This window comes from Gossypium hirsutum, chromosome D08, assembly GCF_007990345.1.
Source record: "Gossypium hirsutum isolate 1008001.06 chromosome D08, Gossypium_hirsutum_v2.1, whole genome shotgun sequence".
In the NCBI taxonomy this organism is placed as follows: Eukaryota; Viridiplantae; Streptophyta; class Magnoliopsida; order Malvales; family Malvaceae; genus Gossypium; species Gossypium hirsutum.
This window is the reverse complement of record NC_053444.1, coordinates 65,855,994-65,880,161: the sequence shown is the minus strand read 5'-3', so window position 1 is coordinate 65,880,161 and position 24,168 is coordinate 65,855,994. Positions and strand designations below refer to the sequence as shown.

The following is a 24,168-nucleotide window of genomic DNA, read 5'->3' as shown; positions in this document are numbered from 1 at the left end:
CCATTATATCAGACAGAGATCCCCGATTTACGTCTCGTTTCTGGAACAAATTACAAGAAGCTTTGGGTACTCAGTTGTATTTCAGTACTGCATTTCATCCTCAGACAGATGGCCAATCTGAGCGTGTAATTCAGGTATTGGAAGATATGCTCCGATGTTGTGTATTAGAGTTTCAAGGTAATTGGGAAAGGTATCTACCTTTGATTGAATTTGCTTATAATAACAGTTATCAGTCCAGTATTAAAATGGCTCCGTATGAAGCTTTGTATGGTAGAAAATGTAGAACACCATTATATTGGACAGAGCTCAGTGAAAAGAAGATACACGGAGTTGATTTGATTCGGGAAACAGAAGAAAAAGTAAGACTGATTCGGGATAGTTTAAAACCAGCTTCCGATCGTCAAAAGTCATACGCCGATCTTAAACGAAGGGAGATTGAATTTCAGGTGGGTGATAAAGTATTCTTAAAAGTGTCTCCTTGGAAAAAAGTTCTCCGGTTCGGTCGAAAGGGTAAATTGAGTCCAAGATTTATCGGACCATATGAGATTATAGAAAGAATTGGACCAGTTGCTTACCGATTGACTTTACCACCGGAACTCGACAAAATTCATAATGTATTTCATGTATCTATGCTACGACGATATCGATCAGATCCTTCACATGTTATTACTCCAACAGAAGTAGAAATTCAGCCGGATATGACTTATAATGAAGAACCGGTTAAAGTATTAGCACGAGAAACAAAGGAGCTTAGAAACAAAAAGGTAAATCTGGTGAAAGTGCTATGGCAAAAGCACGGGATTGAGGAAGCAACATGGGAACCGGAAGAGACAATGAGGAAGCAATACCCGAATCTCTTTACTGGTAAGATTTTCGAGGACGAAAATCCTAAAAGGGGGGGAGAGTTGTAATGGCCCAAATTTGAGGTTATCAAAACAGTGGTTTCGGGACCACAAATCCGATGAGAAAAATTTTATTTTTCTTATATTTTTATGGTCTACAATTTCACAAAATGATTTTTTGAAAATTTCGTTCGAAAATTTCGACGTTTGGGCACTCAATTTAGTCAAAAGGACTAAATTATAAAAAGTGCAAAAGTTGAGTTCTACATGTTAGAGGTGTCCAATTGTTATGAAACTTTAAATTGGAGGTCCTTATATGGTAATTATACCATTGGTAACTTGGTAGACAAAAATGGACATGAGATAAGTGAAATAGAAAATTTTTAAGTTAGGGGCAATTTGGTAATCTAGTAATTAAAATGAATTAAAAGGGAAAAAGATGGCAAATTATGCTCATCTTCTTCATATGAACGAAATCAGCAAGGGGGGAAGCCATAGTTAGGGTTTTCAAGCTTCCAAGCTCCATAGTAAGTGATCCCAAGCCCCGTTTTTAATGTTCTTTACGTTTTTGAGATCCCGGTAGCTTAATTTAGCTTATTCTAGCAATAATTTAACCTAGGGTTTATATTTGGAAAAATACCCATAGGTGAGAAGTGTTTATTTTGATGTTTTATGATAGAATATGAAGCTAGAAATTATGTTAAACAACTTTTGCTAAGCGATTTTAAGTGAAAACGAGTAAAACGACATAATCGGTAAAAATACCTAATGTTCATAAGTACATGTTAGAGTGGGAATTTGATGTTGCCATAGAAGGGAAAAATGTTCAGAATGTTATAAAACATAAGAATAAGAGATGAAGTTTAATTTCCGAGCCTTGGGGCAAAAATGTAATTATGTAAAAGTTTAGGGGCAAAATTGTAATTTTGAAAAAGTTAGAGTCGAGGGCTGTTTTGATGAATGTGATTATTAAATAAGTTAAATTTACTATTTTAGATCAAGAAGTACGAAACTCGAGGTTAGACAAAAGGAAGAATAAAGTTGAAGACTAAGTTGGTGAATTTGGCTATAATTGGTACCGAGGTAAGTTTACGGTAAATAAATGCAATATTTCAATAATTATTATCAATGCTGCTATTTTCCAGCAATTATGAATTTATTTTATGAATTTATTTGATGATGATCCAAGCATGAAATGATAGAGAATTAAAGTTAAAAAGCCCCGTTGATACATAAGGATGGTACTGGATACAAATGTCATGACATTTGGGTAAAGAGATCCCATGTAAGACCATGTCTGGGACATGGCATTGGCATCCTTGAGATCATGAGAGGTCCCCTGTAAGACCATGTCTGGGACATGGCATGGGCACCGAGACGAGAGGTCCCATGTAAGACCATGTCTGGGACATGGCGTTGGCACCAAGACGAGAGGTCCCATGTAAGACCATGTCTGGGACATGGCATTGGCACCGAGATGAGAGGTCCCCTATAAGACCATGTCTGGGACATGGCATGGGCACCAACATGAGAACATCCCATGTAAGACCATGTCTGGGACATGGCTTTGGCATGTTATTATCAGAAGAGACCCGAGTATCCTTATTATTCCAATGTAGCTCAACGGGCTTGTAAACGAATTATGTTCGTGAAAGTTCAGTTTAAAGTATAAATGGCAAGCTCAGGTAAGTTATAAGAGTTAAGAACTTATTATACTATCAATTGATGTTCAACGATGCAGCAAGAGTTGAGTAAGTTATGTACACAAGTATTCTAAGTGAACAAGCAAGAGAACTAGTATGAGATTAACTAAAGAGTAAACTAGAGATATAGACATTTGAGTTTAATTATTTAAGTTAAATATTGTTATTTATTTGCTAGTAAACTTACTAAGCTTTATGCTTACTTCTTTTATTTCTCTTTCTCTTATAGTATTGCAAAGCTACTTCAAGGATCCTAAAGAAGTCGGAGATCGTCCACACTATCAACCACAACTGCTCGGTATTTTATATCGAATCACGTTTGAGTTATGGCATGTATAGGGATTTAGTTATTTTGTATGTTTGCGATTATGATTTTGCTAAAGAATGGTGTGTAAGTATTTGATGATGTATGGTTATTAAAATGGTTAAGTATGAAGGTATTTGTTATTATAAGAGTCTAGGTGATAAATTATGTATGGAAATCATGAAAGGATGAAATTTTGCAAAGAAACAGAATTCAGGCAGGAACAGTGACGTGACTTTGAAAAATCACCCAAGATAGTATAAAATGAATTAGAGGGTGAATGATATATGGAATTAAATCTTGTTGAGTCTATTTTCATGGAAAAATAACGGTGTAGAAAAAGGAAATTTATATTTTAAGATATGTGAATTTTAGTAAGATAGGGTCAGAACTGTTTTTGGAGTCCCCTGTTCTGAGTTTAGAAAATAATTAAAAATTGTACAAAAATGGTTATGAGTTGAAATTTACATGCTTAGATTCCTTAATGAGTCTATTTTCTGTAGAAACAAGTAAGAACTTCATATGAAAATCCTACAGTGAGAAAACTTATTTTTAGTAACAAGAGGTCAGAATAGTCGAATGGTGAAGCAGGGGAGACTTTAACTAATAAACTGTACTAATTGGCTGAACCAAAAATTCTAAAAATTTTATGGTGAGTAGATATATGAGTCTAGTTTCAGGTAAAATTTACGGAATTAAATTTCGAGTTCTTTAGCCCAAGTTATAATTAATTTAGTAACTGCTGCGCGATTGGACAGATTTGCTGTAAATAGTGAAATAAATTTTCAAACCTAGTTTTTATGCTCCGAATTGGTAAGATAAGCTAAGTAATGCCTCGTGCTCGACTCCGGAAACGGTCTCGGGTAAGGGGTGTTACAGAAAATTTGTTCTATCTTTGTGGCTAATATTGATAGTTGTATGGGAGATGAATGGATAATGTATATGTGACACTTAGTTTATAAGATATTGAGTAATTGATATATTACAATAGTTAAATAGGAAAATGTGACGACATGAGAATATGTAATGATACGGATCAATTCAAGTACTTGTGATAAATTCAATAAGTAAATGAAAATTTTTAATTTCATACGACGAGGAAATGAAAGATTGTGAGTATATTAGGCTATGTAAACCCTAATTAGCGAATCAAAAATAACAATTTGAAAGTTTTAGTTTAGATGAAATTTTACAACTCGGTTTAATATGGTTAAAAGTGTATATGTTCTGGTAATACCTCGAACCCTATTCTGACATCGAATACGGGTAAGGGGTGTTATAGATAGAGTGACTGAGTTAGAGAGATCTCTCCATCAGTATCGAAATTAGAATTCTGCAAAGGAATTGAGAGCAAACTTGAGGAAAATTGAGGAAATGAAAGAAAGAATAGGAGAATTAGAAAAAACATTGCAAGATTGTGAGATCCGGATCGAGTACCTAGAAGCGAACGAAGATCGACAGAATGAGCAGGTTCACTATTTTCAGAACCAAGTTAGAAATAGAGATCATATTATGGGAGAAGCCGTGGTTCAAATCCAAGTGGTAGCTGATCACTTGCAGACTTTGGCAGTGCAAGCTGAAATTCTGAGCGTGAAGTATGAGTTGGAATCAAGTCAGGGACAGGAGTTAGCCTCGTTACTTAGGAAGATTAGAGTTCTGAGCATTAGGGCTAAGCCGTATCTGTAATCCATCTTATGTAAAGAAGTTTGTTTTCTAGTAAAGTTTTCAAAATGAAATTGAATTAGAATTGACACTTTTTTTTGCATTCATTTCATGCATTGCATCACATCATATGCATTAACGACTATTAAAAGACCCTAATTTAGTAATATTATTTCAGTTAATTTGGAAAACCAACACCCTTATGGTACCCGAGCAAAAATAGAAGACATGGACCAAAGATTGGAAAAAACTTGAACAACTCCAAAGGGGGAGACAATACCAACTACAACTGCAAATGCAAGAGCGGTTAGCCAAGATCCAACTAAATATGGTGGACAATAAAGAGATGGAGCTCTGTCAAAAAAAAGAAAAGAAAAGAAGAAGAAGAAGGAAAACGTTCACATCAATGCCATACATGAAGACAACTGAAAAGAGACCTTTTTAAATATTCGCCCTTATAAACCTGGGAGTATTCTAAATAATGGGACTGCAGAAGGGACCCCTGTAGTATTTAAAGCTTACTTAGAGTAATATTCAGAACACACTTGTTGCTTTTAGCCTAGAAGCAATAAGAACTCCTTTATGAAATAGGCTCATATCTGAACGTCATTATTTTAATACATTTGTGATCATTTTTAAGTCAATATTCTTTCATCCTTATGAATAATCATTTTTGATTCTTTTATATTTTCTTCCAAATCATTCTTTCATTCCTTCATAGTCATATTGTACAAATAATTATTCATAAATTCATACATTCTTTGTATATTCTTTTGTACCCATAATAGGTCTCTAGATATCAATGACATGAGTGACGCTGATACAGACTCAGAATCTTTTTTTGAACGAGACATGTGTTTAGAGGGATCTCATGACTTTAAAGATGACATAGATTGTAGCCTATTTCCGGACTTGTTAAGGATGATAGAACAAGTCGAGAAACTGATCCTGCCTTACAAGGAATCAAGTGGAAATTGTGAGCTCAAAAGAAGAGAAAGAGGCGAAGATCGGAGCCTGTATTACCGTAGAGACAAAGCAAGATGGCATTGAATTATTCTAAGAATTCAAAGATGTTTTCGCACTGTAATGACCCAAAATCCGTGGGCACCTGAAAAGTATATTATCGGGCCTCCGTCTTAGTAAACTGAGTCATAAATAATTATTAGAAGTAATAATGAGTTTAGTTGAGTGATTAATTAGGAATTAATTAGGTGAATATAGCTTAATTATGAGTAATTAGCAAAAAGGATTAAATTGTAATAGAAGTGAAAGTTTAATTATAGATTAAAAGAAAAATAATAGGGACTAAAATGGCAATTAAGCCATTTAGCATAGTTGATGCGGCATAAAGGAATAGAATTTAAGATTTTTATTTGTCTAAGCATATATAATTAATGATATTAAAATGTAATTTATATTATATGAATATATGATAATTAAATTATAATGATATTATATTATTAAGTAAATTAAAAATATGTTAATTGTATGGATATGATAAAATACAGGTGTAATATGTGAATATATATATATACATTTGTATTTAATTTTTTTTATTTGCTTAAAATTTAAGTAAAAAGATATTTATTATATTAATTAATATTATTATCATGATATTGTATTTGTGCCAAATGTATGATGATTAAATAATACATGTGTAAAAGATAAATGTATATACAATTGTAATATTTTTATTTGTATATTTAATAGATATTTATTATTTTAAAGATATTTATTAGATAAATAATTAAATTATTATTTTTTATATTGTGAGATGTTAAAATAGGACAAGTGTATGGTGATGATTTAATGTAAGTGTATTAATAAAATACATTTGTAATACTTATAATTAATTAACTAAACATAAAGTAAAATAAAAGAAACAAAAAGAAACAAAAGAAGAACAGAAAAGAAACAGAGAAAGAGACGAAACAGGGGAGAAAGAAAGAAAGAAAAAGAAAAAGAAAAAGGGAAATAGAGTTTTTAAAGCTTAGAGTTTAATTTGGTAAGTCAATTAAGCCCTTTTCTTTTAATTTTGATGTTTTAGAAGTTTTAAAACAAAGTTTTGTTGAAAATAAGTTGAGGTTTTGGAAGTTAATAGATTTTTGAGTAGGGTTTATGTTGAATAAATGATGGAATTAAGGGTTTAATTGATAGGAATTTTGTTTGGAATTGAATAAAGGATTGAATTGTAAACTAAATTTTAAGTTTTGAATTTTAGGGATTAAATTGAAATAAATTCGAAATTATGAAAATATGATAAAAATTAGATAGTTAAATGTGAGTTTGGCAAGAAATTGAGTAGTAAAAAGGTATGGATTGAGAAAGAAAAATATATAGGTTTTGTTAGGATTAAATTGAAATTAAAGTAAAAGTTAGATAAAAATTTCAGCAGTTAAATTATATTGTATTAATGATTATGAAAATTATCTTAATTTTTTTCGTAGCTAATATCGCACCCTAGGCATCCACGAAGAAAGGAAAAGAAAAAGTGGACGAGGAATAGACACGAGAATCACGGTTTGTATCACTATAATTCAAATTTTATTATTATTAAGTGTTTAAATTGCTAATTATGTGTGGTAAGTATTTTAAGGTAAGTGTTTAATAAATGATAAATTTATAATGTGATATTGAAATTGGAACTGATATTGAACTAAATTACGGAATACTGGATATTGTTTTGAGTACTGAGTGAAGTGTGAAGATACTGAATATTGTATGTATAATGCATTAAATTGTGAAATTGCTGAAATAATGAATTACTGCAATACTGTGAAATTGATTGAAATAAGGAATTTATAATTGATACTGAATTAAGATGAAAATTGTATTGAAAAGTGAATTAAATACCCTATTAACTAGTCGGGCTAGTCGGATATAGTTGGCATGCCATTGGATATGGAAGAGTACGGGGTATTTGTCGGCTTACTAATTAGGCACTTATGTGCCGACTACTGTTACTGTTACCGATTCGGCACTTTGTGTGTCGAATACTGTTACCGTTACTGTTATAGATTCAACACTTTGTGTGTTGAATACTGTCACTGTTACTGTTACTGCTACCATTACTGATTACTGTTTACTGGTATGTTTGGTTGGAATCCGTGTATCCACCGAGTCCGAGTTAAGTTAATAGGGCAAATGAAATAAATTTACTGATAAAAATTAAACTGAATAATATGACATATGTGAAAAGTGAGAATTGAAGTAAAGAAATAAGAATGGTATTTATATATAATTAATTGATAATATAAAAAGATTGAATTTTTCATTAAGTAATGTTAATTGTAATGAAAAAGTATGTGTGTGATTTAATGTATTTAATTATAAATTGAATTATAGTGATACCACTGAGTATATGCATACTCAGCGTACGGTTGTTTCCGTGCGCAGGTTGTAGAAGTCCAGTACTGAACCAGCATCCAAAGCCAAACCCGACTTCAGCAAACTTTTGGTGATGTATATTTTCTTTTGGTAATGTGGCATGTACATAGGATGTGTATAAAGGTTATTATGTTTTAATATAAATATTTAAAAATGTTAGTATTATAAGTTTATGAATTATAATGAAAGAAGTTTATCTATTTTTATTACGTTGTTATATTTAAATTGATATTATGTTGATTAAGTTGATTAGAAGGTATTTAGAATAGGAATTGAGAATGTGAAATGAATTGGTTGTGATTGGAAATGATATGGTTTTAATTGCAGGGGGTTTTATGTAAAAATAAACAGAAATGCTGCCGAGATTTTGTAAAAAAAAAGAAATTTAAAAAAATTAAAAAAATTTGAGTACTTGAACGAGTTTTATTTCACTTTTAATTCACGTTTTAGATTTCAAAAGTTTATTACAGGGACTTAGTTATACAATTATCTTACGAATGTTATTTTATTAGGAATTATCCGTAAATTGTTTGATATGTTCTGTAATGCCTCATAACCCTATTCTGGCGACAGTTTAGGGTTAAGGGGTGTTACACGCACGATCATATCAAGATATGTCTGGCTTACTAAGACCTGTGGATGTTGTTAAGGTTAAAAGGTCCATAAGTGTGTCAAAAGGACACATACTAATGGTTTTACGATAGCCAAGTTAATCACAAGGTTTCAGTACTGCTGGTCCACCATGGAAGGGGATTACATCAGTTATGCCGTAAATACCAATTTGGGGAAGATAAAACATATGTGCCTCCTCTCTTTCTTCACAAATTTTCCATATGTGGGGGTATGGATGTGATGGGGTCAATCTCGTCAAAAGCTTTTAGCCAATGTCAATTCATCTTTGTGGTCTCTGATTACTTCACTAAGAGGGTGAAAATAGCTTCATATGCCAATGTTACAAGGTCGAAGTCATTAAATTCCAATTGTACAGCCCATTTTGACCCGGGCCTAATAGGCCAAAAACCCAATAACCAGGCCCAATTACAAAAAAAAAACCAACAGACCTAAGCCCAAAGAACTTAAAAGTTTTAGAAACCCTAGGATTTCCCTCTTCTGCCTCCATACCCATGCGTCTGTCCCATCGCCACTGCCACCACTGCCTGCAGCCACCTACTCCATCAACATCAATCACCTGCAAGCAATAAAGAAGACCACAGCAACAAGCAACATGGGGCTTTTGTTTTTGATTTTCGGTATAAAAACCGATTTTGAACAGATTGTACAGGGGGTTTTTTTATTTTCTTTCCTTCGGCTAAGGCCGAATCACTGTAATAGAGGGGCTCCCTTTTCTTCTCACGATTTCTCAGAAAATAAAAAAACAAAAAAAAATAGATTCAAAGTGATCTTTTTTCTTTTCTTTTCGATTTTGTAGATCCATTTTGCTATTCTCTTTTCTTTTCATTTGCACATGTATAAATAAAGGTAGAAGATAGAAAGAAAAGAGGGAGGATTTACCCGATTCATCATTCGGTTGCGCCGCCGTTGGGATCTACCCATAGGTGAAATCAGCCCCAAAAGGTAGAGTTAGGGGGTTCTTCCTATTGATCTTTGAGCCAAATGAATCTGGTCTTTGATAGGGTCTTGAAACGGGGACTGGAACGCCCCTTTTGTGCAACGCCGGCCACCGTTCACGGTGGCGCTATGGCGGCGCTAGGAAGACTCTAAAGGCCGGATGGTTTAGGGAAAAAGAAAAGTTTTTTTTTATTTTGAATTTTTTTTAAGGATGGCTGAAATGAGGGTTATCAGAAAGTTTTGGTTTAAATACCCTGACCCGCATTTAACCCGACCCGATCGTTGGGGATCTGCGTGTTTAGGCTTGAGGAGATATTTGCGCAATAAGCCCCTCCGTCTTTGCGGTGTTTAGGCCGTATTTGCAATTTAGGCCCGCGAATTTAGCTTCTATCTCGATTCGGTCCTTAGACCATGTCCCCCCGCTTAAAACACAGCGTTTCACGACTGGGGAATATTTCCCCGAAAGTCCCTCACGCTTTAAGCGCGTTTCATTTCACTCCCTTACAACCTGTTTTATGTATTTGCGATTTTAGACCCCGAACCTTGCTTCAAAATTTAATTTAGTCCTTTTGTTAATGATATCATTACTGTTGTTATTAAATTGTGATCGTTTGTTCATTTATATTTTAATTTGAAATCTTCGTTATATATATACATATACATGCGTTTATATATATACATATTTTTATAATCTATCTATATATACATATACGTACTTATATATATTTTTATATTTCATAATTTTTATACATATCTATATACATGTCTATATATGTATTTTAGTTTCATAAATATATATACTTATATATTCTTCATATTTTTAAATATATATGTATTTTATATAAGCTCTTTATATTTTATGATTCATATATATACACCTATATGTTCATATTTTATATATTTTAATACATGAATGTATTTTCATGCACATATTAAATTTTTATATATATACACACTTACATATTTTTAATTTTTATTTTATCTTTTCGTATTGTTATTGTCGTTCTATTTGATATTTATTTATTTATTCATGTGTTCGTTATTATTTTTAGGAAATGCTTTAGTTTTTTTATATATTTATTTATTATTTCGTATGCTTGTTTTTATTATTATTTTATGTATTATATTTCTTTTTGATTATTGCTTATAGTAGTTGTGCATGTATTATCATTTTGTTATACATGTTAATATTGTCTTTATTCCCACCATTTTATGTTAAGTTAATTTTATTTATTTAACATGGTTTTGAAATAAATAAAATATCGTATTTTGAAATTCGAGAAGATCGTGCCCTAACTTACGGGGTTTCGATCTTCACGACAAATTTAAATATACGAATCATTTCAATCAAACTTTTAAATATTCTCGGGAATTAACAAAAGATCATGTTCTAACTCACAGGACATGATCCTTTTTAAACTCGAGATAATCAAGCTCTTTCAAAATAAATAAATTTTTTTTAGGCATTCATTCTCCTATCGGGAATTTTAGAAATTGTGTTCTAACTTACGGGACGTGATTCTTTTTCCCGGATAACATGAAAATATGTTTCTTTCCCTAAATTCATACAAGTTTTTTAAAACAAAGGATCATATTTTAAATTTCTTCAAAATTTTTATTTTCGACATTAAGACGCTAACTAATCGACTAGGTACCAATTTCTGGGCGTTACGAGGGTACTAATCCTTCCTCGTACATAATCGACTCCCGAACCTATTTTTCTGAATTTCGTGGACCAAAATCTTTGTTTTAATAAAATTAAATCGTTTATTAAAAACAACTACTTTTCGAGGTGATCCGATTACACCTCATCAAAAAAGATTGGTGGCGACTCCAGTTTTCGTTTTCGTTTTTCAAAACTCAAGTCAACACCAATTTCAAAAAAAAAAAAAAGAGATCAGGCGCTGATAAAGAATGTCAAAAAGGAAAACGTCAAAAGTTTGTAGTTTGTTCAAAGATCAGACGCCATAGGCAGCCAAAAAAGAAAAATAAACCTAGGGTAGTAGGAAAGATGAACGAGACTTGTAAAGATTGGTATAAAGATTTTCAATTTCTCGATTTATTTTCTGTTTACCTTTAAATGTTGCTGAGTATTTGTCAAACACGTTAATCTATTTTGTCAATATATATAAATGATGGTAACATATGGGTCAGTGGGTCTAGATTCAACTCATCCATTATTGGATGTCTTCGACCCTCCATTCTTGACTGGCTTGCTATAGCTACTTGCAACTGGATGTTTCTTTTACCTATATAAACTGAGGATCGGTTGTTTTGAATATATACTTGGTAATTAAAGCTTCATCTTCTTTCTCTAAGATATTCAACCACCATGAATGATTCTTCACTGTTCTGCAGTTCATCAAATCACGAAGAAGAAGCTGACGTTTTGCAAGCCATGCATTTAGCTTCCATTTCATCACTCCCTTTCACTTTGAAAGTCGCCGTCGATCTCGGCTTGTTAGATATTATAGCCGAAGCCGCCGACACTCCTCCTGGTATGGTGTCGGTTGCTGAGATCGTCTCTAAGCTTCCCACCAATAATCCAAACGCCCCTTCCATTGTTGATCGAATGCTCAGGCTTTTGGCCGCTCACTCCATCTTGACCTGTGATCAAATCACTGGCCAAGATGGCCTGACCCAAAGATCGTATGGTCTTGCATCAATCGGTAAATACTTCGTTCAAAATGAAGATGGAGTCTCCTTTGCTGCTTTGCTTCGTCTCCATCTCGAAAAATACATCCTCGAATGCTGGTAATTAAGTCTTTCCTTTTCTCATTACATGTGTTCTTCTTTGTTATACGTTCACCTCACAAGTTCACTTCATGAGACCACTGCAAACTAAAGACCCACAAGAACATGACCCTCTAAAAACTCCTTACCCTACTAAGCCAACAACGAAGCAAGCACACACTACAGAGGTCACTCCTTTGACAGGCGTGGGACATCTGTCATCCATATATCACATTTATCCATTATTCTGATATGACAACTCATACTAAAAAGGAAAGACCATCAATAAGTCGGCTAAACTCCAGGAAATATAGAACAAATAAGAGAGCAATTCGTTGCACCTTCGAAAAGACTGATGGTGTTTTATATAAGACCCCTAAGGCCAAGAATAAGGATTCTCTCTCTCTCTCTCAGCTACCTTTCTCCCTTTTAAATACTCACAACACCTATGACTCACCATCTTTTGGATGAACTATCATCAGCCATTGTGATCTTAACTTGGTATCAACTATCTATATGTTGTGTTTTCATATAAATATATTTATTTCTTTATTACAGGAAATTCTTGAAGGATGTGACATTGGAGGGAGGATTCTCATGCAAGAAAGCTTTTGGGAAGCATTTGTTTGAGCTGCTGGCGGATGATGATGATATGTCGAAATCTTTCAATGAAGCAATGTCAATTTACACAACTTTAATAATGAACCAAGTTCTTGAAACTTACAGAGGATTTGAGGGTGTGAGCCAAGTGGTCGATGTGGGAGGTGGAGTTGGTACCAACCTTAAGCTCATTGTTTCAAAGCATCCACAGATTAGGGGCATTAATTTTGACCTACCCCAAGTCATTAAAGATGCAGTTCCTTGCCCAGGTAATATTATATTGGTCAAATTCTACTAGTAATCCATATAATATGTGTAAGTTTTGAATTTAGTCCGTATATTTTAATTTGTTCAATTTCAATATTTGTACTTTTCATATTGATCTATTTTAGTCTTATACTTTTTTAATTTTAAAATTTCAATCCTAACTAAATTGGTTAGGTTAAAATTTTCTTTTAGTAAGGTACTATGTGTAAAGTTGTAAGTTTAGTCAATGTTCTCTAATTTAATCATTTTTAGTACCTAAATTGTTTAAATTTGTAAATTTCAGTTTTGACATAAATGCCAGACATTAAATCCATTAACTAGCTTTTTTTGTGGGTAATATGTGAAAATATCAAGTTGACATTGTACATATAATATGTTTGTTACATAAGATTTTAGAAATATCATAACTTAATAAATTTAATAGTTAGCGTTTGATCAAAGCTGAAGTTTCAAAATTTGAAAAGTATAAGGATTAAATCCACAACTTACACATACTATGAAGGTTAATAAAAAATTTTAACCTATTGTATTATTTCTTAATCTGCTTTTCCAACACGAAATTAATAATTTTCTTTCATTTTCTTTGTTACATTTTAGGGGTTGAGCATGTAGCAGGAGATATGTTTACGGAAATTCCTAAAGCTGAAGTTATTTTCATGAAGGTTTGTATTTAGAAATACACAAATCCACACTAAATTTTTAATGAAGGTTAATGTTTGATGATTAGTTCCTATGAACCGACATAAATGATACCTTAGTTTCATTTTGAAGGTTAATGTTTGATGTTGTGTTTTTCTCTTCAGTCGATGCTTCATGATTGGGGCGATGATAGATGCTTGAAGTTACTCAAAGTATGTTATGATGCATTGCCTGAAAATGGTAAAATTGTATCGGTGGAATCCATTATACCGGAAATACCAGAGACAGACATTATAACGAAAACAATCTTCCAACGAGACGTAGCTTTGTTTCACATTCTTCCAGGTGCTAAAGAGAGGACCAAACAAGAGTTGGAGGCATTGGCCAAACAAGCTGGCTTCTCTTCTTTGAAAATCGTTTGTCGTGTTTATAACCATTGGGTTATGGAAATTTGCAAAGCTGATTGATTGGTTTCAATGACTTGGGTTAATCAATCCTCATCATCTCTGAATTTCTTATCTTAATAACATAGTCTTTTATTTATATTTAAGACATAATTGGATGTACGTATTTGCTTGTTGTTCTTAATATCCATTACTTAAATCTATTTTTCTTTTTAGGTTTGTTACCATTCTAAAGTGTTTGTGTCTTATTTTGTTTACATTTAGGGTTTTTCTAAGTGGTTGATTTTGCATATTTGTTTATCGTTCATTTTCAATTTATTTTATTTAATATAGGTATGTTAAGTCATCCACCATAGCAGATTACACGTCTTCCTAATCAAGACTGATATTCTGCAACCATTTATAATAGGGTTGCATTTTTAAGGGAATTTATTAATTAATTAAAAGGTGCTAGATGAATTTTGAGTTCTAAGTATTTTTCTATTAATTTGAGGGTTTTATTCAATTTAACTATTTTTTTCAATTAAGATTTTAAATTTTTTTAAAATATAAAAAATAAAATAAAATCCAAACAATAAACATAATTAATATAATTAATGAAGCTTGAAACGATGAACACCTTAATAATCACGTGATTTAACGCAGGTGATGGAAAAACTTAAACCTATTAAAAATTTCGGAAGCAACTTGATAAGTGATTGCAAAATGCAAACCTAAGACAATATTAATATTTTGTTATATTATAATTTTAAACAATAATTTAAGATTTTGCAAATCATTGAACCGAATCACTCCTTTCATAACTTTGCGTCTTTTGAATAGTGGTTCTATCATATTTAATAAATTTTTATTTTAATTATTAATGTTAATATTCTGGTCGATTTTTTCAATTAACATATTAATAAACTTAACTCTCTAATTTAATCTTAATTCTAAAAAAGTAATAAATTTACTCCTCAACTTTACATATTTTATCAATTTAATTTTACTTCTTAAAATTTAAAAATTTAAAAATATTTAAAAATTTATTTTTGATAAAAATGCATACAAAATTATAAATAAATAAATATCTATTTTTCGACATTTTTATTTATTAAACCATATTTAATCTTTTTATTTTTTTTAGTTTATTTTATAAACAATAAACTTTATTATACGTATGGCCTTACTCATTAGTTCTCGTCAAAATTCTCAAGTAATAAGTATCGCTTTCACCTACAAGTTTTGACATTAATAACTCTTATTTCGAACTCCTTGGTTTCTATATCCTTCATCATAGTACCATCAAACTAAAAATTGACCTCCAAAACTTCATCCTCATCTATATATCCTCAATCATATTCAAATACAATAAATTTATTTTAGGTAACAACCTTAAAAACATTAATTCCTACATTTTTCAACCTAGTTTCAAAACAATTCTTTAAAAATTATTTGAAGAAAATTTGATCATCCAAACCCCATAAAATATCGGGTTTGTTTTATAAAATCAATCAAATTTCTCGAAATTATCTTTCCAAACGCAACGAAAATTGCTTGTTCTTCTTATTTGATCCTCTCTTTCACACCGGATCAGCTGTTTTGAATATATATACTTGGTAATAAAGCTTCATCTTCTTTCTCTAACATATTCAACCGCCACGGATGGTTCTTCACTGTTCTGCAGTTCATCAAATCATGAAGAAGAAGCTGACGTTTTGCAAGCCATGCATTTAGCTTCCATTTCATCACTCCCTTTCACTTTGAAAGTCGCCGTTTATCTCGGCTTGTTAGAGATCATAGCCAAAGCCGCCGACACTGCTTTTGGTACGCTGTCGGTTTCCGAGATCGTCTCTAAGCTCCCCACCAATAACCCAGACACCCTTTCCATATTGTTGATCGAATGCTCAGGCTTTTTAGCCACTCACTCCATCGTAACATGCAACCAAATCACCGACCAAGATGCTCTCACCCAAAGATCATACGGCCTTGCATCAGTCGGCAAATATTTCCTTCAAAATGAAGATGGAGTCCCCTTTGCTGCTTTGCTTCGTCTCCATCTCGAAAAATACGTAATCGAATGCTGGTAACTGAAGTCTTTATTTAATTTTTCATCTATATATCATATTTTAAAATATAAATATATTGTTTATTATAGGAAATTCTTGAAAGATGTGACACTGAAAGGTAGGTTTTCATCTAATTAAAGAATGCATTTGAGAAGCACTTATTTGAGCTTGGGTTGTGGAAATTTATAAAAGTGTTGATTTCAACGACTCGGATTAATCAATCGTCATCATCTTCACAGCTGATCATCTTCGAGTGTTTTTCTAGATTAATAAAATGCTTTATTCATATTTAGCATAAAAGCAAGAAACGTGTGTGTAAGACAGATGACAAATTGCTAATCTCATAAAAGCAAGGAGCTGCATGGCTAAACATATGTCAGCTCCTTAATCATGTCTAAAGCCACCTGGTGGTACTTAAAAGTGCTACCTAATTGTTTCTATTCTTGACAAGGTAGATTAAGCATACTGTATGGATACATATATGTGATGCTGAAATTACAAATTAAGTACAACTTTTATTCCAAAGAACATTGACAATATTTCTTTACGTAAGCCCCAACAATTGCCAAAGAAATTGCTAATATCATGATTTCCAAAGCTATATTTTTATTCTTCATTAAGCAAGTTAGATATGATGTGCCACTACTTGAAGCTTTACCATCATTATTCTCATCACCAGCAGCAGAAATGGTGGGAATTTGTTTAGGCATTACCAGATGAAGAATGCCGTTATAGAACTTTGCATGAATTTGGGTTCGTTGATAATCTTCTGAAACTGGGAATTCTTTCCTGAATCTGCTTATTATTCTTTTCGATTTACCTTCTTCCATTAGACGTTCTCCATAAATTTCCAAGATCCCAGAACTGTGAATCTCAACTTTCAATTGCTGCCTTTTGAATCCTACAGTAATCAGTAAATTTTTCTCATTTTAAGATCACTAATGGATATAATATATATATATGTATGTATTTATTGTGTAAATATACCTTGAAGATGGACTTCAAGCTTGTCACAGTTTTGATCCCTTCTCCATTTGCACAAAGGCTCAAAATCTTCATAAGATGTTTCCTTGGAAGCCTGCATCTTATTGCTTCTTCTCCTTATGTTCTTTTTCCAGGGTTACTTAGGGGATATATATATATGGGTGTGTGAAATTGATTCCTTATTAGCTTTAGAAGATTGGGTTTATTTTAGTTTTTCAGTACTCCATGGATGAAGGAACTGTTTTGCTTCTTATTCCTTACTTTTCGTAAACCTTCTGGCCTTTTTGGTTTTTGAGATATTCTTAATCCTCTTCATTACCAAGATAGATTCTCTATGTCATTATTGATTATATTTATAAGTGCTCGGTTCGGGTGGGAAGAAATCCGGAATTAACCATAATATTACCATATTTTATATTTATTTAAATTTGATTTTTGAAATACTGAATTTAAAATTTTATTTAAATTTATCTAGATTATTAATCTAAATTTATTTTAAGTTCACTCATATTATTTTTAATTTAATATTTAATATTTTTATACTTTTTTCACTTAATAAATTCTTTATTGTCAACTTAACAAATTTTTAATAAATTTATTTTTATTTTTATGTGTTATAAATTACATAGTATATGAAATAACATAATCTAACATATTACAAAATTAGAAAATGAATTGGGTTGAGCTGAGCTAAGCTGGGGCCGTAAATGTTAAGTCCGAATCTAACTCATATTTCAAACGAGGTTAACTTTTTTACCTAAAATTATTTTTCAGACTTAATATTTTTTATCAAACCCGACCACTGAATGGGTCTAATTATATTTGGAACAAAATATCTAAGATGTCCAAGATACAAGGCAATTTAGTCCCTCTAAAAAATTCTAAAAAAGATTTAAACCTTATAAAAATTTAAAATTTTCATAAAAATTAAAATTCAAAAAAAAAATTAAATATTTTTTTAGAATTTTTTATTTTTTTTAAATTTTGGACATTTATTTTTTTAGTAAATTGATAATTATTAATTTGGACATATTTTTTTAAAAATTGATAGTTATTATAAAATAGTACCTAATATTGCTTTTAAATTTTTTGGTTTTTGAAATTGAATAAATTGATGATAGATACATATAGATATTTTTCACAATTGTATTTATATATTATGCTTTTCATCACATTATCTTTCACAAAAGTTTATTAATGGAAATAGTTAAGGAGATTACTATATTATTTTACGCATTTTTTAATACCACATTAACTATATTGCTTCATTTATTTTGAACAAATTAAATTAATTCCAATTTTATAATACAAGTACTAACGGTGAGCATTCGATCGAGTCGAGTCGAATTGAATAAAAAATTTCGACTTGACGATCTTACTTTAGCAACTGAACTCAATTTTAAATTTTTTTCAATTCAAGTCAAGTCCAGTCGAGTTAACAATCCTATTATTTATACTTAATGTTGCGTTTACATTGCCCGATTACTTAACTGGTAGACAAAGTACAAGATTATTTAACTATATAAACAATATAATGATTTTATTTTTAACTTAATGGGTAAACATTTATCAAAACAACGTGGTTTTACTTTTTCTTATTTGGATTTTCAAATAACTTGAATTGTGTAATTCATATTCGTGTTAAACCGAAAATTTTGATTTTTTATTCAAGTTGATCCGAATAATTCAATGAACTCGATTAACTCGAACTATTTAATTCAAAATTTGAATTTTTTATTGAATTTTACACGTCAAGTATTTATTTCATTATATTTATACAAAGCAACTTATTGATACATGCATTTATAGTTAAATATTAACTCAAATTTCAAAAGACAATGTTGAATTGAAAATTATTTGATAATTAAATTTCTGGAAACAAATGGACAAGGATTTGGCGTTTCTAAACATGCATAATCACAGGTGCATAAATTTTATACACATAAAACAACACAACAAACACCAATGACACAACTGTAACATTGGCGACAACCTTTATTGCTGTCTTTTTCTCCATTTTAAGCCCCGAAATAAAAGATTTGGATTCAGGCTTAGGCATTGTAGCATTTTCATTTGGTGTAGCCATTGCTCCTTTAGCCTCTTCACTTGAACTTCCCCCTTGTTTGAGTTTTCCATTGTCTTGTTGTTGCACTTGCTTAAGTGAATCCTGTTGAGGAGGTTGCGGGGCGTCGTTCTTTGGTATTGTGATGAAAAGAACACCGGAACTTAATTTCGCGCGGATCTCATTCGGTTCACAGTCTTTAGGAGAATTGATATCTTTGCGGAATCGAATCCTTTTACCTCCCTCTTGAGGGCGTTCACCGGAAACCGTTAAAACCCCTTTACTGCTAAAATGAACTCTGAGCTGATCCTTTTTAAAATCTAGCAAATTTAAAACCAAAACAATTTACATATAGATCAACATAATCGTATGAAACAAAAAAGGTATTGTAAATGTTGAAATTCAATACTACCTATTAAAAGGTCAATGTAACAATCGAATTAAAACCCGAGTTTGTAAAATGAATATATTATTACCTTTCACTTGAAACTCAATAATGTCATGAGTTTCTCCTTTGTGGTATTGGAACTCAGGCTCAACATCTTGGTAGGAATGGGACATTTTTGGAAGGAATTGAAACAGAACTATTTGGTTTATGAATTAAAGTAATGAGAGCAAGACTCTTTCACTAATCTGAGTGTATATATATACATATATGCTAGACTAAGAAGCTTATATTGAAGATAAAAAGGTTTCTTTTTTGGTTTCTTATGGAAATTAAAGATAATATATTCCTTTTTTAAAATCTAAGCCTTGATTTATGTTTTAGTTTGGTAGCATACATATGCTGTCCTCCCTTTGTAAGTCATCCCTTCTCTGCTTTTATAGGTTTCCTTTGTTTGACTTTGGCATGTCATTCCTCGTGCCAACCCTAGTTGTCAAGCAAAATGAATTTGAGTATCATAATATTTCATTTGAGATGCTCGTAAATCTAATCGAGCTTCTTTTTATTATTTAATTTGAGTGGAGAAGGAAGTATTTCAGTTTCGTAAGTTTTTGTGAAGACAAATTAATTTTATCCAACACTTATGTTTGATCCATATATAAACATATGGAATATAAAATCTTCGAAAATAGTACAAATATATGAACATAACAATCACATCCAGAACATGAGTGCTATAAGTTTCATTTAGCTAGTTGATTTTTAACAATTTATCTACAGTTATAGACTTAGTTATTGAACCTACTTAAAGCTATGCTATAATCTTGTTTTAAATAACCAAATTCAAATTTAAGTAAGCCTGCTTGTACACGTCCATATCCAACATTATTTTTAAATTTTAGTATATATATCCATATCCGACATTTACATTCTAAACGAGTTTTATTTAGTTAGTGAAATTTTAACTATTTTTTAATTTTATACTCAATCATGAACATACTTAAAGACTGCTCTAACTTTATTTTTAAATAATCAAGTTCGATTATTTATTGACCAAAATGACTTCAAATTTAAAATAATTATTATTTGAAGTCATTTTTATTGTCATGTCAAAACAATCTTTATTTTTCAAATTCAATTATAGTTTACATGACATCCAAATTTCTTCATTATCTATTTATCGGAAATTATTCAAAAACCTACTCTTCATTGAATTATAAAAATAAAATGACACATAGCAATGACCAAACCCAAAAGTCTGCAAGGTTTTGCACAAGTAGTTAAGCTCCTGTTATGCCTTCAACATCAACCATGCATAGATCTTGTATAACAATCGTAAAACATGCTAACTTATTATATATATGTGTATAAATATAGACAGTCATAGCAACAATACCATCAATACTAACTGGAACTTTTCATTATTATCATATTTAACTCTACAAATACTATAATGTAAATTGGCAGCTATCTTATTCATATCAGAGTGTATTGTAACACCCCTTACCCGAGACCATGGCCGGAGTCGAGCATGAGGCGTTACTTGACTTAACTTAAAAGTTCGGGGCATAAAAATTTACTTTCAAATTTAATTTCATCATTCATAATAAAGCTGTCCTCCTGTACAGCAGTCACTAAAATAATTATAATTCAAGCTACAAAACTCGAAATTTAGATCCGTAAATTTTCCATAAAACTAGACTCATATATCTATTCATCATAAATTTTTCAGAATTTTTTCTTTAGCCAATTAGTACAGTTTATTAGTTGAAGTCTCCCCTGTTTCACTAATCGACTATCCTAACCACTCATCACTAAAATTTAATTATCTCTTATTAAAGGCTTCATATGGTGATTAAACTTATTTCTACTGAAAATAGACTCATTAAGGAGTCTATACATATAAATTATAACTCAAAATTCCTTCTGTACAATTTTTAATGAATTTCTAAAGTCAGAACAGGGGACTTCAAAAACATTCTTGCCCTGTTTCACTAAAATTCAAATATCTAAAAGTATATAATTCTTTTGCTTACTCCACTTCTTTTATATGAAAGTAGACTCTTTCAGCTTTAATTTCATATCTCACTCAACTTCTAATTCTATTTCCACTATTTTTGGTGATTTTTAAAAGTTACATCAATGCTGCTGTCCAAGAACTGCTCCATTGCAATTTTTAAAAAAAAATTCAATATAACCCCTTTATAATTGTCTAACCTTCCCTGCAAATTTCAAATCACAACCAATTCCAGTATTTCATCTACTTCATTTAAATACTAATGAAGTTCAACCAATCAACCATTTCAAACTAAAAACATGTATATATTTCGATATCTAACGCAACCATAACATTCAAATTTACTTTTCACTTCAATTCCCTATACATGCCATATAAATCCAAAAAGTTGCTTAACATAAACTACCGGAGTATATCTGGATAGTGTGATTCTTGATGTAGATCCGATCCTCCGAATGTATAAATACGTTAATCTACAAAAACAATAAACACACACATGTAAGCTTATAGAAAAGCTTAGTAAGTTCATAGGCATAAAACATAAATCTTACCAAACACTTGTACACTTATACAATATACACCATTACTAAATTTACCTGTCAACCACAATCTTTGGTGAGTTCCTTGGTATAAACTCACTACTACTTATTCTTTTACCATAATTCCTTTGGGCCCATTTGTCACTTACCATCCTTGATCAAAATTAAGGAACGGTTACGGAAAATTGAGTACTTCACTTTCACTTTGACATATGACCTCTTATCACTTGTCCTTGATCAGATAAGTGTAGCTAGGCTACCACTTATCACTTTGCCACTTGATCAGATAAGTGTAGCTGAAGCTACCACTTATCACTTTATCACTTGATCAGATAAGTGTAGCCACTTATCACTTTGTCTCTTGATCAGATAAGTGTAACCACTTATCACTTTGTTTCTTGATCAGATAAGTGTAACCACTTATCACTTTGTTTCTTGATCAGATAAGTGTAGCCACTTATCACTTTGTTTCTTGATCAGAAGTACTCAAATCCGGTGTTCCACTTAATTTGATCATTTATTCGATTTTCACATTTTTATTTTATTCTCATTTCAACAATAAATACATTTCATCATACATTGTATAATTCATGAAATTAACATTTAATCATTAAATTTCAGCCATATGAACTTACCTGGATCGATTTCCAGAATTTGTAAAAGTTCAGGGACTAATCGGCTACTTTTTCTTTTCCTCGACTTGTTTCAGGTTCTCGATCTAAAATGCAAATTTATTCATTCATCAGCATTTAATTCAATTCTAATTCATTTCACAATTTATGCCCTTTAATTTTCGAAGTTACACTTTTACCCCAAACTTTACAGTTTTTACAATTTGATCCCTACTCAATTAACCCCTCAATTGATCTAATTTTTCTCAATTAACACCTTTTTCCAACTATTTTAGACTACTACATAGCCTTTCATACTCAAAACCGCAACACCAAACCTTAATTCCCAACTTTTTCACAATTAGGTCCCTAAAATCAATTTCTATCAAAATTACTTAATAAAATCATCATATAACAAAATTAAAGCTTCAATTTCATGTTTATTCATCATAAAAATCCAACACTAATCAATGGTAACTTTCAAAATCAGCCATGGAATCAAAAACTAATGAAATAATTAGTTGGACCTAATTGTAAAAGTATCAAAATCACAAAAATTAGAAGAAATAATCAAGAATTAAACTTACATGATTCAAAAATATGAAAAACCAGCTTATTCCAGACCTCCTATGGCGTTTTTGCTGATAAATTGTGAAGAGATCTCTAGATTTTTCACTTTTGTCTTTGTTTTAAATGTTTAATTTGTTAAGTTTCCAATTTTGCCCCTGTTTCTCCTTACATTCTGCTGATTTTTCTTACCCAACCGTCCAGCCCATATAATTTGGGTCTAATAGCCTTTTAAATCCCTCCACTTTAGTCACTTAAGCTATTTAATCACAATTTAACAAATTTTACACTATTCCCAATTTAGTCCTTTTTAGTTAATTAACTATCCAAACGTTAAAATTTTCTAACGAAACTTTAATACCAACTCAATGACACTCTATAAATATTTCTAAAAATATTTATGGCTCGGTTTAAAATCTTCGAGGTCTCGATACCTCATTTTTTTATTTTAATTATTTTAATATTTATTCCTAGTACACTACTCACTATTTCAAAAATTTTCCTAACTTCACATTTAACTTATACTTACTAAATTTATAATATTTTCTACTCGTTTGTCAGATTTAGTGATCTCGAATCACCATTCCGACACCACTAAAAATTCAGGCTATTACAACTCTCCCCCCCATTTTAGGAAATTTCGTCCCCGAAATTTCGTACCTGGAAATAAATTCGGATACTGAAATCTCATCAATTCCTCCGTTTCCCAGGTTGCCTCCTCAGATCCATGTCGATTCCATAACACCTTAACTAGTGGTACACGTTTATTCCTCAACTCTTTAACCTCCCGAGCTAAAATTTTCACCGGTTCCTCTGAATAAGTCATGTCAAGTTGGAGCTCTATT

General features: G+C 31.3%; 4 protein-coding genes and 1 long non-coding RNA gene across 5 annotated transcripts; 2 read left to right on the top strand and 3 right to left on the bottom strand.

The window, feature by feature from the left end:
• Positions 1 to 8,785: 8,785 nt before the first annotated feature.
• Positions 8,786 to 9,665, bottom strand: LOC121219970 (uncharacterized). The gene is made up of 2 exons (XR_005917054.1): positions 9,411 to 9,665; positions 8,786 to 9,087 (listed from the first exon to the last, which is right to left on the bottom strand). It is a non-coding gene; the product is annotated as an uncharacterized lncRNA (long non-coding RNA).
• Positions 9,666 to 11,739: 2,074 nt separating this feature from the next.
• Positions 11,740 to 14,325, top strand: LOC107940407 (caffeic acid 3-O-methyltransferase). Its single transcript, XM_016873827.2, has 4 exons — positions 11,740 to 12,221; positions 12,759 to 13,069; positions 13,665 to 13,729; positions 13,871 to 14,325. The coding sequence occupies exons 1-4, from the start codon at positions 11,800 to 11,802 to the stop codon at positions 14,171 to 14,173; spliced, it is 1,101 nt and encodes a 366-aa protein (XP_016729316.1). The 5' UTR covers positions 11,740 to 11,799; the 3' UTR covers positions 14,174 to 14,325.
• Positions 14,326 to 15,816: 1,491 nt separating this feature from the next.
• On the top strand, positions 15,817 to 16,179 carry LOC107940414 (caffeic acid 3-O-methyltransferase-like). The gene has a single exon (XM_016873832.1). It carries the CDS (start codon positions 15,817 to 15,819, stop codon positions 16,177 to 16,179), a length of 363 nt encoding a protein of 120 aa, XP_016729321.1.
• Positions 16,180 to 16,414: 235 nt separating this feature from the next.
• Positions 16,415 to 17,316, bottom strand: LOC107940416 (inactive protein RESTRICTED TEV MOVEMENT 2). The gene is made up of 2 exons (XM_016873834.2): positions 17,146 to 17,316; positions 16,415 to 17,059 (listed from the first exon to the last, which is right to left on the bottom strand). The coding sequence occupies exons 1-2, from the start codon at positions 17,240 to 17,242 to the stop codon at positions 16,674 to 16,676; spliced, it is 483 nt and encodes a 160-aa protein (XP_016729323.1). The 5' UTR covers positions 17,243 to 17,316; the 3' UTR covers positions 16,415 to 16,673.
• A 1,667-nt stretch (positions 17,317 to 18,983) lies between these two features.
• LOC107940418 (uncharacterized) lies at positions 18,984 to 19,925 on the bottom strand. Its single transcript, XM_016873837.2, has 2 exons — positions 19,681 to 19,925; positions 18,984 to 19,524 (listed from the first exon to the last, which is right to left on the bottom strand). Exons 1-2 carry the CDS (start codon positions 19,763 to 19,765, stop codon positions 19,046 to 19,048), a joined length of 564 nt encoding a protein of 187 aa, XP_016729326.1. The 5' UTR covers positions 19,766 to 19,925; the 3' UTR covers positions 18,984 to 19,045.
• Between the last annotated feature and the right edge of the window lie 4,243 nt (positions 19,926 to 24,168).

Excerpts from the sequence above, each read along its gene's own strand:
- LOC107940407 (XM_016873827.2), top strand. The coding sequence starts at position 11,800 with ATGAATGATTCTTCACTGTTCTGCAGTTCATCAAATCACGAAGAAGAA. Across the intron at positions 12,222-12,758 it reads AAATACATCCTCGAATGCTG|GAAATTCTTGAAGGATGTGA; the intron begins GTAATTAAGTCT and ends TCTTTATTACAG. Across the intron at positions 13,070-13,664 it reads AGATGCAGTTCCTTGCCCAG|GGGTTGAGCATGTAGCAGGA; the intron begins GTAATATTATAT and ends GTTACATTTTAG.
- LOC107940414 (XM_016873832.1), top strand. The coding sequence starts at position 15,817 with ATGCATTTAGCTTCCATTTCATCACTCCCTTTCACTTTGAAAGTCGCC.
- LOC107940416 (XM_016873834.2), bottom strand. The coding sequence starts at position 17,242 with ATGCAGGCTTCCAAGGAAACATCTTATGAAGATTTTGAGCCTTTGTGC. Across the intron at positions 17,060-17,145 it reads GCTTGAAGTCCATCTTCAAG|GATTCAAAAGGCAGCAATTG; the intron begins GTATATTTACAC and ends TGATTACTGTAG.
- LOC107940418 (XM_016873837.2), bottom strand. The coding sequence starts at position 19,765 with ATGTCCCATTCCTACCAAGATGTTGAGCCTGAGTTCCAATACCACAAA. Across the intron at positions 19,525-19,680 it reads TATTGAGTTTCAAGTGAAAG|ATTTTAAAAAGGATCAGCTC; the intron begins GTAATAATATAT and ends TAAATTTGCTAG.